Source organism: Gallus gallus, chromosome 1 (assembly GCF_016699485.2).
Source record: "Gallus gallus isolate bGalGal1 chromosome 1, bGalGal1.mat.broiler.GRCg7b, whole genome shotgun sequence".
Classification (NCBI taxonomy): domain Eukaryota; kingdom Metazoa; phylum Chordata; class Aves; order Galliformes; family Phasianidae; genus Gallus; species Gallus gallus.
In genome coordinates, this window is record NC_052532.1 from 63264470 (window position 1) to 63279764 (window position 15295).

The 15295-nt window shown below is 39.1% G+C and overlaps 1 protein-coding gene across 1 annotated transcript in view; it reads right to left on the minus strand.

Moving 5' to 3' along the window:
- Positions 1-7266: 7266 nt before the first annotated feature.
- SLC15A5 (solute carrier family 15 member 5) overlaps positions 7267-15295 on the minus strand; it is a 31858-nt gene continuing 23829 nt past the window's right edge. Inside the window, exons 8-9 of the mRNA XM_416408.7 lie at positions 12831-12939; positions 7267-10444 (exon numbers count right to left, since the gene is read on the minus strand). Coding sequence (XP_416408.4) covers positions 10294-10444; positions 12831-12939 — 260 coding nt within the window. The 3' untranslated portion in view covers positions 7267-10293. The remainder of the gene's footprint in view (positions 10445-12830; positions 12940-15295) is intronic.

A 15295-nucleotide genomic window follows, 5' to 3' on the forward strand; every position in this document is an offset into this window, starting at 1 on the left:
AGACGCAAGCACACACACCTGCATGTACAGAAGCAAACTGGAGAGCAGGGGAGCAGCAGCCCACAGGCACTGATAGAGAAATACTCTTTGAATACAGTTTCCACCAAATTCACTTGGCGTCTGCTGCACGCTTAATAATGCATCACGGAGCGAGGCTGGGTGACAGATCTTGGAGGGAGCCAGAAGGCAGAACTGCTTCTCCTGAGGTGTGCAGGAAGACTGGATTGGAGCACGGTGTGCAGTGGGGCAAATGGAAAAGACCCTGGTGCCATAACAGGTGAGAGTACAGGTGAGAAGGAACAGGGATGTCGGCACCAGACCTCTGAGCAGCTGCCAGTCAAAAGGATCCAAAGGAGCCAGAGTAACAAGAGAACACCTGCAATGCCATGGGGTGCTCTCCAAATCAAAGGTTTGAGGGCACTGGTGGGATGAAAACTGGACAAAGGAAGGGAAAGCAAAACAAAAAATCCACCAGGAAGTCTGCTCCTACATGTCCTATTTTGAGGTCAGGTCGTACAAGAGGTTTGAGTTCACATGAAGGTGTAGCAAGCTGAGGTGTTAGCATCAACTCATCCTTATTTACTGTGCCATATGACTGAAGGTCAGACCCAATTCTGCCATCCAAAAAAAAAAAAAAAAAAAAGGAAAAAGAAGTGACTTGCTTATTACTGTGTCAAAAAGGAATGAGATCATGCCATTTTTCCATGGAAGGAATTTCCTACCAGTAGTTTGAAATCAAATTTCATATCACCTGTGTTTCTTTTGTGCAGACCTTGATAGTTGTTTTTTTTTTTTTTTTTGCAGCAAGAAGCTGTGAAAAAGAACCCCCCCGCCCAGTACTCCAGGTTCTTCCTCTATCCCCACATCTTCCCATTAGTTATGTTAGGCACTGAGCTAAAAAGTTGTGGGAAGGCAGCAATTACTCATACAAAACAATATTTGAGCAGTGAAAGTAAACAGTTTGTGCGTTCCCTCTTCTCTGCGCTTCCTGCTGCTTCTAGAAGCCTGAGCAGCGATGAGGTTTGGCCGCAGCTGACTTCAAGACAAAAAAAGAAAAAAGGTATAGAAATCACAAGAGCACAGGTAGCTAGCAAAGACATACTGAATGCAAATATGAACAGTAAACAGCACATTGCACGGGAACACAATCAACTTGAAAATTGTATAAGGTACAATTATTATTGGTATAATGTTTAGTTACATAAACAGTAGGATGACCAGAAATACAGAACTTCAGCCTGAATGCTGGCCAGGGCACAAGCAGGCCATCATGTTCTCCCCTCTGCATCTCCCTTACAACCTGCTAGAAGGATGACGGGGCTGACATAGCAGCGCTATTCTTTTGTTCGCATTTCAGACGTTCGCAAACTGAACTGCACTGAAAAGGCAGGGTTTTTTTTTTTTTTTTTTTTTTTTTTTAGGGAAGATGCCCTGGGGGAGGGAAATGCATGAATATATTTGAATAATAAATTAATTTGAGAATTTCATGGTTTGCAATTAAATTAATTAGGTACTCTGAATTACTGTCCAGTGACTCTTCAAGCTTGTTCTACTTGGTTTGAAGTGATGTAAATACGTAAATATGCCAGATAATCCTTAGACGGCTTTTGTTCTCTCCCCTGGATCTCATCTGTACTATCGGATCAGCAACTGACCATAATGCATGTGCTTTGTATGAAGAACGAAATGGCTCAAGTGATTTGTTGAGATTCAACAACAATAATAAAAAAAACTATACCTGTTAGGCTGACTTCTTGTAGTCAATACCCTCTTCTGAAGCATGTTGTCTGACAGAGAGAATTCATTGTGCATGTTTCAGCATTCCAAAAATATGAGTTACTATCATGACTCTTCATCCAAAGATCTGAGATTGCTTAAAAATGTCAGAGATGCTTTATGACAGCTGCTCGAATTCTGAGCGGTTTCTTTATAGCTTTTGGCTCTAAAGGTGCATAAGTAACACATCTAATCCCAAGACCTGATTACTTTCCCAGTTTTAAAATGGAGACTGCGCATTCTCATTTTCAGGCTGTCTGCTGGAAAGGCAACTTTCCGGCACCTCATCTGCTCTCAAGGAGTGACATTGCCACTTCAAGCCAAGCTGAAGTCAAATAAGAGTGCTCTGCACTCTCCAGCACTCAGCTTTTTGCATCTTAATCAGGTGCTACAATTAGAAAGTATTCAAAATTAGGGGGAGCAGAAGTTCAGAAAAAAGGCTCAGAAACAGTTTGAGTCCCTCAAGTCACTTTGGAGCCCCACATTTCAAGATCCTGTCAACACTCTCTTACCTAGAGCCCAGAGAAGAAAGAGTTCGGCCATTAGTTTTATGGCTGTGCCTTATGGCTAAGGCAGAGTCTTCAGAACCCACTTGATTCCTCCAATTTTAGTATGACCATGGTTTGAGAATTGCCAGGCCCACCTTGGGATAATTTATAGGAAATCTTTATCCATTAGGGATACAAATGAGCTCAGAGAAATTATAGTTAGGGAAACAAAGACAAAACAAAAGCCAAGCCATTGCTAGGTTCTTTCCCAGTATCTTTACAGAAAAAGTTTTGGCCATGCAAGTTGGAAGATGACTGAATGCAGTAGTATTAAGAGGTCACCTCAGGCTTAAAAAAAAAAGAACAAATTCCTTATACTTTTCTTCTGTTGCATTTGTTCCTTGCCTATTACTAACTTAGCAGGATGAGTTTGGCCCAGAGTTGCTGTAACAAGCTCCGATTAAAGCAGTTTTAGCTACTCTTACACGATAGAAACCACATGCATGAAATCACCATGCAGTCCAGCCCAAACCACCCGTAATGCCTCGACAGAGACTCATAAGTGGGATAAACCAGAACAGGAATACACAGCAAAACCTGTCTTGTACTAGAGTCTCACAAATTCAGTTTTAATTTTTGTAAACAGATTGCTTCTTAGGTTGTTATTATTAGTGTGAGCTGGACAGCTTGAATTGGAGAATAATTTATTCCCTGTGCATTTCTAATTACAGAAAAGAGGTTCACTCACTGACACACTTGTCCGTCTTGTTCTTTCCTGTCTTTCAGGCATGGCTGGTTGCAGTTAAATAGACAGACCAACGCAAACTGCATAAGAAACACAACTCTGTCAAAAAAGGACTGAAGTGTTACCATTAATTATTCTGGACCATGTGCTCATTTACAACAGATCTAACATGAGAAATATTCTCAGAGGTGTCAAACAGCCTCAGTTTCATAGGTGCATGGGGGTAGCACTGACTAAATGTTTGAGTGACTGGTAGGATGTGACCTGCCAGAGACCCCTGAAGCTTGGGGATTTCATGTGCAATTTGTGTTTCAGCATTCAATAGATAATTTAAATTGGGCCACTCTCTCTGAGCATTTCTGAAGGATCTACATGCCTGAGCCCGCATTGGAACTGTAAGAGAATCTCAAAAAAAAATTTATGAGCATCTGCGCGAGTGATTATTTGGAACTCACTGCATCTTAAAAGGCTTGAAGAAAGAAAGTGAGAAAGTAGTTTTCTAAAGAATGTCGAAAGCTAGGTGTAACAGCCACCAGCTGCATAGGAAGATAGCTTGAAAATGCAAACTGCGGGAAAGAACAGAAACAGAATCACGATGATTTAGTTAACTATCTCAGGAACAGGAGCTGATATTACAAAAACCTGAGGAGAAAACAGTTCACCCAAGCTATTAACCAGGTGAACAAACTTTGCAAAAGCAATAATCAATCAACCGGTAATTCACTTTGGAACTGGGAGAAAGAAAATAACACAAAAGAGTGGATTTAACTAAGCTATACCCTACAACCATCTCAACCAGTGCTTTAGGAGTATCTTTCTTATGTTCAATGTCTGAACATACAAGCAGTGCATGAAATAAGTGTTCCCTCTCTGGTAGTGTATTTACTCTTATTTTTATTCTATTTTATTTTAAAGACTTTGCGTGTTGTAACAGAGAAGACCTCCATCTACTCTCACATACTCTGATAAACTAGAATCTCCTATTCCAAGTAGCAACAGAATGCTTTCCCACAACACAACAACATTATTTTCAAATCAGTAATAATCACCTTCTCCCCCTGGTATGATTTGCTGCTCTGTTATTGAAGCTTTTTACTTATTTTTGCAAAATCTGTGTAATTTATATATTTGGATCTCTGTGTTGAAGTGTCCCCCTTAAAGTGGTGAATGTTTCCTTGCTCTTTTTCATAGAAAATATATGCAGAACTTTTGGTGTTTAAAGTTTTATACAGCATTCCCAACATTAATGATCACTTTACAAAGAGTTTAAGCTTTAAAAGCATTTCCATTAAGTGACAACTCTTTATAAGCAGTGACAAAGCTTGTTGAAGAGGTTATCATCTGTCAGCAAGTTATTAAATTATCTCAGTTTTCTATATTTTTCACCTGATATACTGAACATTTTAAAACTAACAGTTTCAAGACAACAAGAGAACTCTGAGACAACGTAAAGAAATGCAGAATTGCGCACAGTACTGGATTAGCTTTCAAGCAGCACCTTCTGGTAACCTTTGGTTACTATTTAAAATTGCTTTTGAATTTGAGATTTTTTTTTTGTTTCAAAGGTATCCTCTTTCTGCCAGCTAACCAAGTAGACAGCATTTACATACTGCATTCAATGACTGTCCCTACAGCAAAGCTGAGAAAACTTGCCGTGCTCTTTTAAAGAGCTCTTATAACTACCAACCCCAACCTCAGAGATCTTCTGAAGTTCACAAGACAGGACAAGGAAAGCATTCGGGATCTGTTTTCAAAAGACACTTTTCCACAGCCTATAAAGCAGGGAGGACAAATGTTGACTGCTAAGGGCTTTTGTTCCTTTGTTTCCTGACAGATTTTTTTTTTTTTGTTGGGTTGTTTGTTGGTTTTTTTCCTTTTTTTTTTTTTAAACATTTCTTTTTCTGAGTTGAACATAAAAAATATTTTGTATTATTTTTCATTAAACAACGTGTGCCAAAAAAACCAACGTACCTACATTCAGCTTCCATCCCACAGACACTCTGCTGGGTATAGAAGATTCAGTTTCCACCAGCTGCTCTAAACTAAGCTATTCCAGAGGTGATGCAGCAAGCACTTGAACAGGAGTTACCCACACTAACAGGAAAGAAGCATAACCCCAAATTGCAAATTTAATAACCAAACTATTTTCTAGATGTGTTTTTTCTTAAGACTATTACATGAGTGGAATGCACATATTTTGGCTCTACACAAAACCCTGGCATTTGGAAAGAGGTGAGCTACCCTCCCTTCAAAGTGTATGCATACTACAAAAAAGTAGAGTAAGTAATCACCAAAAAAAAAAAAAGAAAAGAAGGAAGAGATGCCAGTCATACAATATTTTAAGAAAATTTCTGCTTATTTTTTTTTCTGGGAGTGTGCACATCCCCAACAAAAAGCAAGAATTGCCTTCATGATTTGTTATTCTTTGTGTGTGTTATCCAGTGCTCTGCAGAGATGAAGTATCTCCAAAATACAGTAAAATCATTACCAGATAATTTTTTTTTAGTTTAACTCTCACTGTGTATAAGTACTGATTAACTAACTTTAAAAAGCCAGCACCAGAACTAGTAGACTTCAGAAGGTTCAGATGTCAACTTCCCCATCAACTTCCTCTAAATTAAGGAAATCTATACTTTGGGTTACAGACAGAGACTGAAGCTAGAATAATTTGAAGAACTAAACCAACAACGTAATACTTCTCCAGTGAAGATTGCTTCAGATCAGGAAGGTAAAAAGGAAGACGTAATTTGTATTCTATTTAGAGCAGAGACACAGTCAGGAGACTTGTGAACCTATTTTTATTGTAAAGAATTAAATAAAAACAGTCTTTCTAAACACACTCTGGAAGGCAGTTATGTCTGTCCCTGCCAAGGTGTGTTAGTTTATGTTACAGCAAACAGACACCAAGGTGAAGTCCAAAAAGTTTAGCTCCAGGGCCATGAGGAAGGCTTCTCCTGACTCCTTCCAACCCAGATTTCCCACAGATACTGAACAAGAATGGGAAGCTAAGCAAGAGTGATTTTTATATCAAGCAGGTCAGGCACCTCTTTCTCCAGAAACTGGCAGAAAAGAAGCAATTCTGGGAAACGTGCACAAACTTTTCAGAAGCTCTAGTAGTTCCACCTAAAAGGGAAAAAGATATCTAGCGCAGACCCACAGAGATTGGTTTAATGCTGTAAAATTACATTTTAAATCAGACACACTCAGAGTTTACCAAAAAAAAAAAAGAGTTCAGAATGTTATTACTCCTTTCACAGACAGAGAGCCTGACTCAGATTAAATAATTTGCACAAGGACACTCATGAAGTCTGTGCAGTGTCTGATCCAGGTCCTATCTTCTGACTACTACTGCTGAGCCTTAACAGCTCCCTCTTTCCTCTGCAAAGCTTCAGGCTTCAACAAACAAAGCATTCCTCATAGCTAATTGGTATTACATGGAAACTCAACTGCTCTTATTTACAAAACTACAGATTTATGTCAAGCAAAGCCAATTATGCTTAATGTTTAAACTATTGCAGGTGCTCAATGACATTGTTGCTAGGCAGTAGAAGTGAAATTGCTCTTTTAATGCATCTTGTTCCAACTGGGAGCATGTGTTTTATCATCAGTGCAAACTTAACAGATGGAGATCTTAATCCTCACCAACGAGCTTTCTTCACCCTTCCGCACTTGAAATGGTGTCCCATACATTTAGACTTAACTGAAGTGCTCAGTGAACTGTCTGGGACAACTCATTTTTCATATGTGCATACATGAATACAGAATAAAGCACACATTTAACCCTTAAAAAAAGCAGCACCGGCAGAGCTCAGCACTCCATATGGCTATTCAAGGTTAGCACTGACCTTTCTGAGCACAGCACCTATCTAAGTAGTTATAACCAGAGCTGTTAGACAGCACATAAGCAGCTTCTCTCAAAGTCAAGACTGAATCTACAGATTCCTTTATATTCATTTTATTGCTTGTCAGGACAAGATTTGGAAAATTTAGGCAGTAAAACTATAAAACTGAACTGGGATGTTTCTGATTATTGACAGCCTATGAACCCCAGTTTGGAAGAGACTTCTTCCATGCTATTTCAAAGCTTCAGTCCCTTATAATAATGATCAAAACATGCATATCTGCATTTACTTCATGCATTGCAACAAGAACATGTGACCTGAATGTTTTATTATCTCCCATGAGAAATACCATAGATCAACAAAATACTGAACAAAAGGCTATTTTAACAATTTACAGCTGTTTATTACATTATTTCATATGCATACATACCTCAGTATTTATTCTCTTCATTTTTCATAATGTATTAACCCAGATGTAAAACGCAGCATCTTTCAAAGTCAAGACAGCAGCTACAGAGTCCTTTATACTTATTTCACATACACTGGGACAAGATTTGTAAAAAAATAGGAAATGGTCTGAAAGTAAAAATAATTCCACAAGGTTTGTATGCAGCCCCAAATGCTCCAGTTGGAGAAGCATCCCTGTCTGTTGAGGTATAACTGCTGAATTGCTCTGTCATAACAACAAGCATGACTGATAGACTTTTTCATGCAGGTTACTCCACATGCCCATCTGAAATAAGTCAATATCTAGCCATCAGTAGCCCTTTCCATCCATCCCAAAGGCCAAATATTTTAAATCTAATAAGAAAAAGCTTTTCTCCAGTCCATGTGAAAAAGGTAGAATTTTCAGTAGTCAAATATTCATCCCACAACCCATTCTAATTCATGTAATTCTAATATCTCCTTATGACAGCTGCCCAATGCTTCCCTCTCCATTGCAGTAAGCCTTTCTTGCAGTGCTGCATGACAGAGAGATCTCTCCTTATAGGATTTTTTTTTTCTCCAGAATGACAGATCTTCATCAGACCATTAAACCACAATATTTTATGTTCTCTGTTGTGATCTATTTTCAGATTTTGATCTTCGAGAAAAAGCAGTCCCAGTGTACGTGATCTCAAATTCCCTAAGCATGAATGGAAGAAATACAGATGTTCAGAATGGGAACTGAACTGAGGATCACCAGAACCACAGGCTTTTAAAAAGTTGATCTTATCACAGAAGCCAAGTAAATTTTGCCACTGACTAGCTGGAGAGAAGTCACCAAGACTTCTTTCCATTAGAAGGCCATACCCAAACCCCTAACACTCAGATGTGCCATAACTTTTAAGATAAAAGCAGCACAAAAATAGAGTTTCACAGACCAGGTCTCAGAGACTTGAAAAGAAATCTTCTGCTTCAGAAAGCTCTCTCAAAGAAACCTAATCTAAACAGTGAGCAAAAGCTCAAGTACAATTCATGGTAGATAGGGTCTCTTCTGAGATCTCTTGAGTCTCCTCCTCTTCACTATGCAGTCAATTCTTGAGGAAAAGGCCATCTCTCGCTGGCCAGCAGAAACCAGGGTGAGACAAGTAGGCAGCCTTCCTCCCCTCCCCTCTCCCAGCAAGAACCCTTCCAGAGCAAACAGCCAGTTGCACAATCAGCTGTGCCATTAAATCACTGTCTGAGTCAGAAAGCACCTCTCAAACATGGATAACCATTACTGATGAGCTTGCATGAGGATACTTGTGTTGGTGGAGATGGAAGAAAAATCCCAGGATCACTTCCTCTTTTACCACAAAGGACAATGTTTAACAAGTTCCACAAAAGCTTACTTGCAGATGGGTACCTCTCTTTTCCACAGTATCTGTTGCCATCTGGGCTTAAATTGGTCTTCTCAGCCACCCTCTGCTGACCCTCGTCTACACAAGTTGTTTCCCTTGAGAAATATGCCAAAAGCTTTACTGAAATTAAGGCAGATCTTTTCTACTATGTTTTGTTTAAAACATGAGTTCTCATTACAAACAAGCATTAAGGTCGTCTGGCAAACCTACCTTTGATACATCAGCATTGCATTTTATTCAATTTTCCTTTTATCTCATGACTTTAAAAATTCTCTTTTATTTTTATTTTATTTTTAACAAAACCTTAAATACTAGTGAGATCAAACTAACAGCTCTGAGACAGTCCTGACTGCCTTCCCTCCTACTGCTTAGATGTACTTACTGCATTTTGCTTCCCCCTTACCGCTCCCCACCCCAGCCTACACCTGCAGTGTGGTTAAATGGATAACAGTGTGGTGATTACCTTCATCAACTCTTTTATAGTTTCAGTGCATAAACTGTGTCACTTCAGATCATTGTGTGCATTCAGTGTGATTTCTCCTGTGGTATAGCTTTCCTTGTCTCTAGTAGCATTCTGACTCGACTCAGATTTTCAACTCTATCAACTTTTAATCAAAGTATTCCTCTAGTTTTTGGGTTTGGTATGTTTCTTTATTACATGAGAACCCTAATACTTTCCTCATTATCTTTTTATTAATATGACTTTTAACAAAAGCACTGTTTGATCAGCACCACAAGTCAGTTTGGGGAGTGCTTAACACCGTTTAGATTTTTAAGACAGAACATTAATTTCAATTTTGTTAACTGTTCCTTCCTCAACTTCCAGCTGTATCTACATTTCCCTTAACTTCTTCCTAACTCCTTTCACCCACTCCAACTGGGCAACAGTTAGTAATTCCAATCTATTATGTAGTAGCCACTGGATCTCCCACTAGCAACATTACTGTACACCAACCTTGAGGAATGACAAATCCCACAGTGCTTCTGCTACAGTGAAGGCCAGATGCCTCAGCACAAGTGACTCACATCAGATTTTTACAGATTTGTCACTGGTATATAATTTCAGTGTATTTCTGGTAGACCTCAAGGTAATCTCCAGAGAAGCTTAGCATGGCAGCATCCATTTTCCTGAAGAGCAAACTAGGGTAAAGCAACAACTGGCTAAAGACCAGAGAGCAGATTAATATTAGCCAGGAATAACACAAGGCTCCCACCTTTGCAAGTATCAATTAATTAATACTGCCTACAAAGTTATTTTCAAATGATACTATCACAGCGTAATCTGCTAAACAAATATATACATGAATTTATTAATTTTTAACCATTACTAATCATAAATACACATGAATACCTGTCCTTTTCCCTATACAGATTAAAAGCCTCTCTATATCAACTTTGCCAAGCAGTGAGCTCTCATTGTCCGTGACATGCATTATGACAGTGCAGCATCCTACAAGGCTAAATCCCAAGACAATTGCTATTTTGTAAACTTATAAATAACATTAGTGCTAAGGTGATTAATAACTATATTGACAGTTCTGCTGAAGTGCACTACATTATCTTTCATTGGGAAGCTTATAGGTGACAACCAAAGTTTAGTCCAACAAGGGTGAAACTTTTCAGGTTGTCTCCATAGGAGACAAAATGGGAGAATGATCCAGGACACTACCATAGTGCTCGATGACTTTGTCATGCTTCAGAAAGACTTCTTTTTCCTCTGACAGACTTCCTCTGAACTCACTGGTATACTCCTGGTTCAGATTGCTGTATCTGGGAAGGAGAATAGTGAAGGAAAGCCCAAGGACAACCATCCTTTCTGGGATTGATTTCACAGAAGTTACAAGTGCCTTCTGAATCTTGAGTTTCTAAGCAGTCAAAGAATATGGTAGCAATATGCACTTTCATGGAATCTTTCATAACAGAGGGACAAGAAGTGCTAAACTTGATGCAAGCTTTATCAATAAATAAGCAGCAATTAATATCTGGAACAGTACACGAAAAATACTGTTTTGCAAACATGCATTTCTCAGAGAAACTTTCGTAGACTTTTTCTAATTCAGACTTATAAATGCTGATACCCTCCTACGCCTAAATCGGTGCTTACATCTGGATAGTCTCATCCATTTTTTGCCCTTCTGCAAAGTGACAAGTATGAGAATTTCATTTGGCACAAAATGAAACTGTAACATTTAATCCCAAAAATATATTTCATGTTGGTCTTGGTCATCTTACTGAAAAATGAAATACCTTGTCAGTGTAATGAAATGTCAATTTGAAATGAAATTAAATATATATACACACAATATATGCTCCAAAACTAATGCCTCCTATTTTACGTTGGCTCACAATATTGGAGGCCAATATTGGTGGTATTGCTGTAGAGGCTGAACCTTCCAATCAACACTTTGTTACATTTAGTTGCCTCATGACGGATGGCAGCAGAGGGGTAGTCTGACAAAATGGTGTCTGACACTAAGTGTCTATGAAGCAAAGGTGTTTCATTGAATTCTTCCATGTGGAAAAAAACTGCATATATTAACATTTATCAATGCTTACTGAATGCTTTTGGAGAACAAACAGTCGATTTTAGCACGGGGAGGTGGATGGTTTGTTTCAGTAGTGGAGACGCTAATGTGAAAGATAAGCCACATTCCAGACAGCCACACACACACAGCTGGTGCAGATTTTGTATGATCACAGCTTGCAGGCTCTTCTTCATTGCTGGTGAGAATGCACAGCTAGTGGTGGTTGAAAAATTCTGTTTTGTAGCTGACAGTTTGCTCTATCAAATGGTGTTAGTGTCCTCTTTCTAGCTGTTGTAGTTGCCAAGGAAATAATAGGAGGCATTATTTTTGGTACAACCCACCTATAAGATGAGAATCATATTGACTTCTAAAAACAAGTTAATCTGTGGCAAAATTATTTGTTGAGCTTAAACTAGTTTTGAAAACCAAAATCCTTCAGTTTTCAGCAGTAACTGACACAAATGGGTATTTCATTTTACAGTAGAGAAATACGTCATTTTACAAGATAAGTCAAACTACCTGGAAGAAGAACATTTTCAAGCATGATTCAGATCACAGTTAAAAGAACTGAAGTGAGAACCAGCTACCTATACAAACGGACACTCCTGTTTCAGGTTACACTGAAGTGACTGATAAAATGCTACAGTAAGCATTGGTGCTGCAAAGTTCGAGTAATATGTAATAGGAAAAGGAGCACTTTTCTTCAAGAATTCTAGAAGTCCAGAGCCTTGGAAATTTTCTATTACTGTCATTATCAGATCACTATTTCAAGTCTTCTGAAAGATTTTCACAGAACTGCAGCCCGATATCTTGAGAGAATGCAATTTACACGTGACCTTTCCCCACCCTCACGATGGGGCTGCTTCCCTCTCCATTCTTAACCACAAGTATTCCTTATAACACTGACAAACTGATTAAATATTCCAGAATACAAGATGCAGACCAGCTCTGAAACTACCCTGGATATAAGGTGAATTGTTTCTTGCATTTTACAGGCAATATGTGAACATTGAACCTGGGCTCTACAGGTGGCATAGACTTGCTTTCTCTTTGGAGGCTAATTGAGCAATTCCGTTATATCCAGTAAAAAGTTTAATTCATCTCACTACTCATCAGGCTATCAGAAATTATTTCTCCATTACTCTGCTGAGACCACCACATCAAGCATTAACCAGTAGTGATCTGCTATCTTCTTGCAGCTCTCACATCTTCTGCCTTATGCTAAAGATGCAAGCTCACGGGGACAATAGCAGTGTTTACCATGTTTTGGTACAAAAGTGCACTGTAAGTCATCTCCAGGGCTTTAATACCTTGGTGCTATAGCTTTAACCCCATATTTATGTCCTTTAGGAAAGAAAACAATTCTCTTCTTTAAGACTTTTTTTTTGTATTAAAAAGTTTGTTAAGGTATTCAAGGCTAATGATATGCCTTTAGTTATTTATTTTTAAGTCTTCCCACAAATTTTCTGTGAAATCTCCTACTTCAGGGAAAGAAAAAGCCTACAGAAATTTGAATCCCAGACAACATCATATGATCACTACTAATTCAGTATTACACACTACTTACTGGTTCTGCAAGAATTTCTGCCCTACATACAAATGAAACATCAAGTTTATTTCCTCACACGTACCTGTGTGCAACAGTCCAGAACCCAAGGGCGTTCACCATCATCAAGGAAGCCAAGAAGAAGAAGAATCTCTCCAATTTACCTTCATGTAACAAGTGTGGAAACCAGTTGCCTGTCAAAGCAGATAGTTGAAGCAGAATTAGTTTGCCTTGCAGGGTGAGATGTGGTTTCTACGAAAGACACAAAGAGAAGCTTGTGCAATACACAGTCACAGCAGGTGACTTGAACCCCCCTGTAGCTATTTACACAGTCTTAATTTACTCAGTGTGTATTCTTTCCAAGTCTACAGTGTAGTTTGCTTCTGATATGCAGACATAGCGAAGAAACTTTCTTAACAAATCTGAAGCATACTGGAAAGTTAACTCTACACAACTATTACAGTCATGACCAGGCCATTATCCTGCTAATGAATGTCAATGCAAATGTTTTAAAAAGGGTTAGAATTAAGGTGGTTTGTAGAAATCTTTATTTACATCTCTCATGCTTTTAACAGGGTTCTGCTTTGAAAAGTGGTTTGTTTTTTTTCTTTCTTTCTTTTTTTTTTTTTTTTTTTTTTTTTTTAAGTGTCTTGGGTGTTGCTCCATTACCAAGATGCTAGCTGACATTTATCTTTCTCTATGGCTGCCTTTAACTAAGAGCCTGTAACATGCTCTTGCACTGTACACATCATTTGTTCTGCAAGAGTCACAGAGCTTTGGCTCACTGAGGCTTTTAGCAGCAGTGTCTGGGACATTCTGGAAGAAAGACTCCCTTCAGCAGCAAACAGTACCACCTATAGACGCACACCCAGAGCCTCTTTCTGCATTCTTGTGTGCTTTCAATGTTGCACATTACAGCCAGCAAACAAGCTCAGTTGGTAAATTATTACTATGGAAATTGAGATGCTTAACAGGAAAGCAAGCCCCAGTCAGACTGCATCTGAAGAAAATCAACTCCTGGAGTATTATAATCAACTACAATGAGAGGTAAAACCAAGGTGAAAAAAGAAGTGACTGTAGAAACAGAATATCAGAGAGCGGTACAGTGCTATAATGACCTCCTACATTATTTGGGAGCACAGGTTGTTTACTGCCTTTGACGAAGGAGAGTCTGCCCTCATTAGCGAGTACCGAAGTTCAAGAGGAGCACTCAGCCACAGCCGAGAACCTGATGCCCACACTGCATACAGCTCAGGAAGGCTGCGTCAGACTGATTCCCATTAGCAGCTGGAACACAGCCAGCACAGGCATTTTGGGGATTTAGTTTCATCCAAAGGAATGATTTTTTTTTTGTGGTCCCAGATTGCTGCAATGCAAATCAATGCACAAATAGAGATGATCAGAAAATTCATGTCAGAAGTATACACCTGACCAGGACTAAACTACCAACATTAATGCACTCAAATATGCTTTGTTCCCTCAGATTCTGGTACCAATTCCTCCCCAGTTTATATATACTTCAACTAGCTTAAAAGGGATAGGAGGAAAATAACTTTCTATAGCATAACTATCCTGTACAGAGCTGATAGCCACAATTTATATTTTGACCACTGAAGACATCTTCAGCCATCCAATGCAATTCTTAGCATGTCAACTTTTTACTAATTAGATTTGGAGAGAGGAAAAAAAACACGGTGAAAGGATTGCACACACACACACTTACCATGCTGAAATGTGGAGGAACAATGTAAACACATTTCTTTTCAAAGCAGTTACCTCTCTCTCTCCAGAGACTATCAGGGAACACCTGCCATCAGTGCTGCAGCTCTCCCCCAGCTGAGAGCTGACTCTGTGCCATGTCACCTTCCTGCCTGTCACAGCACAGCACCACCTCACCTCCGTGCCTGATGCCTTTTGTAGCATTATCTCAGTGAGCTTTAAAACGCATCATTTAACACTGTCAGTTGACTGAGCTCCTAGGTGCTATAACTTCATTTTAGTAGCTTATAAACTTTTACTGTCATAATTCACAATCAGGTAGTTTTTCATTTTGCATCCCCACGTGGCCAACAGAGCTCATACAGAGAGCAGGTCTATCTGATGAGAGGGGAAGCACACATCGGGCTCAGTGCTACAGCTTGTCAAAGCAGAGTTCACACTGTCTGCCAGGTTACTTACATTGGCTGGTCTAACTATATGAGCAGCAGGAGTTTCCTAATGGAATAGGAGTTTACAGTGTAACCTGAAGAGAAAATATGGACTTAAAAATAGTAATAAGCTATATACAAGGAATTTAGTAGCTTCTAAGAAAACAGAGTGAAATGGATCTTGGACACTATCTTAATGGTTGGAAAGGTACCATACTGAAAGGTTGAAAGTGAGGCTGGTTGGTTCTGTCAGGGTGGAACATGAGCATGGGCATTAGGAGACCTGGGTTCTGCCTCCGTTTTACCTCCTCTAGAACGTCAAAGATCAGGTTGGTCTAGCAATATGTATTTTCACCAGTGTGTATAGCCAGCATTTAACAATTTCCTAGTTTCTGTCACAAAC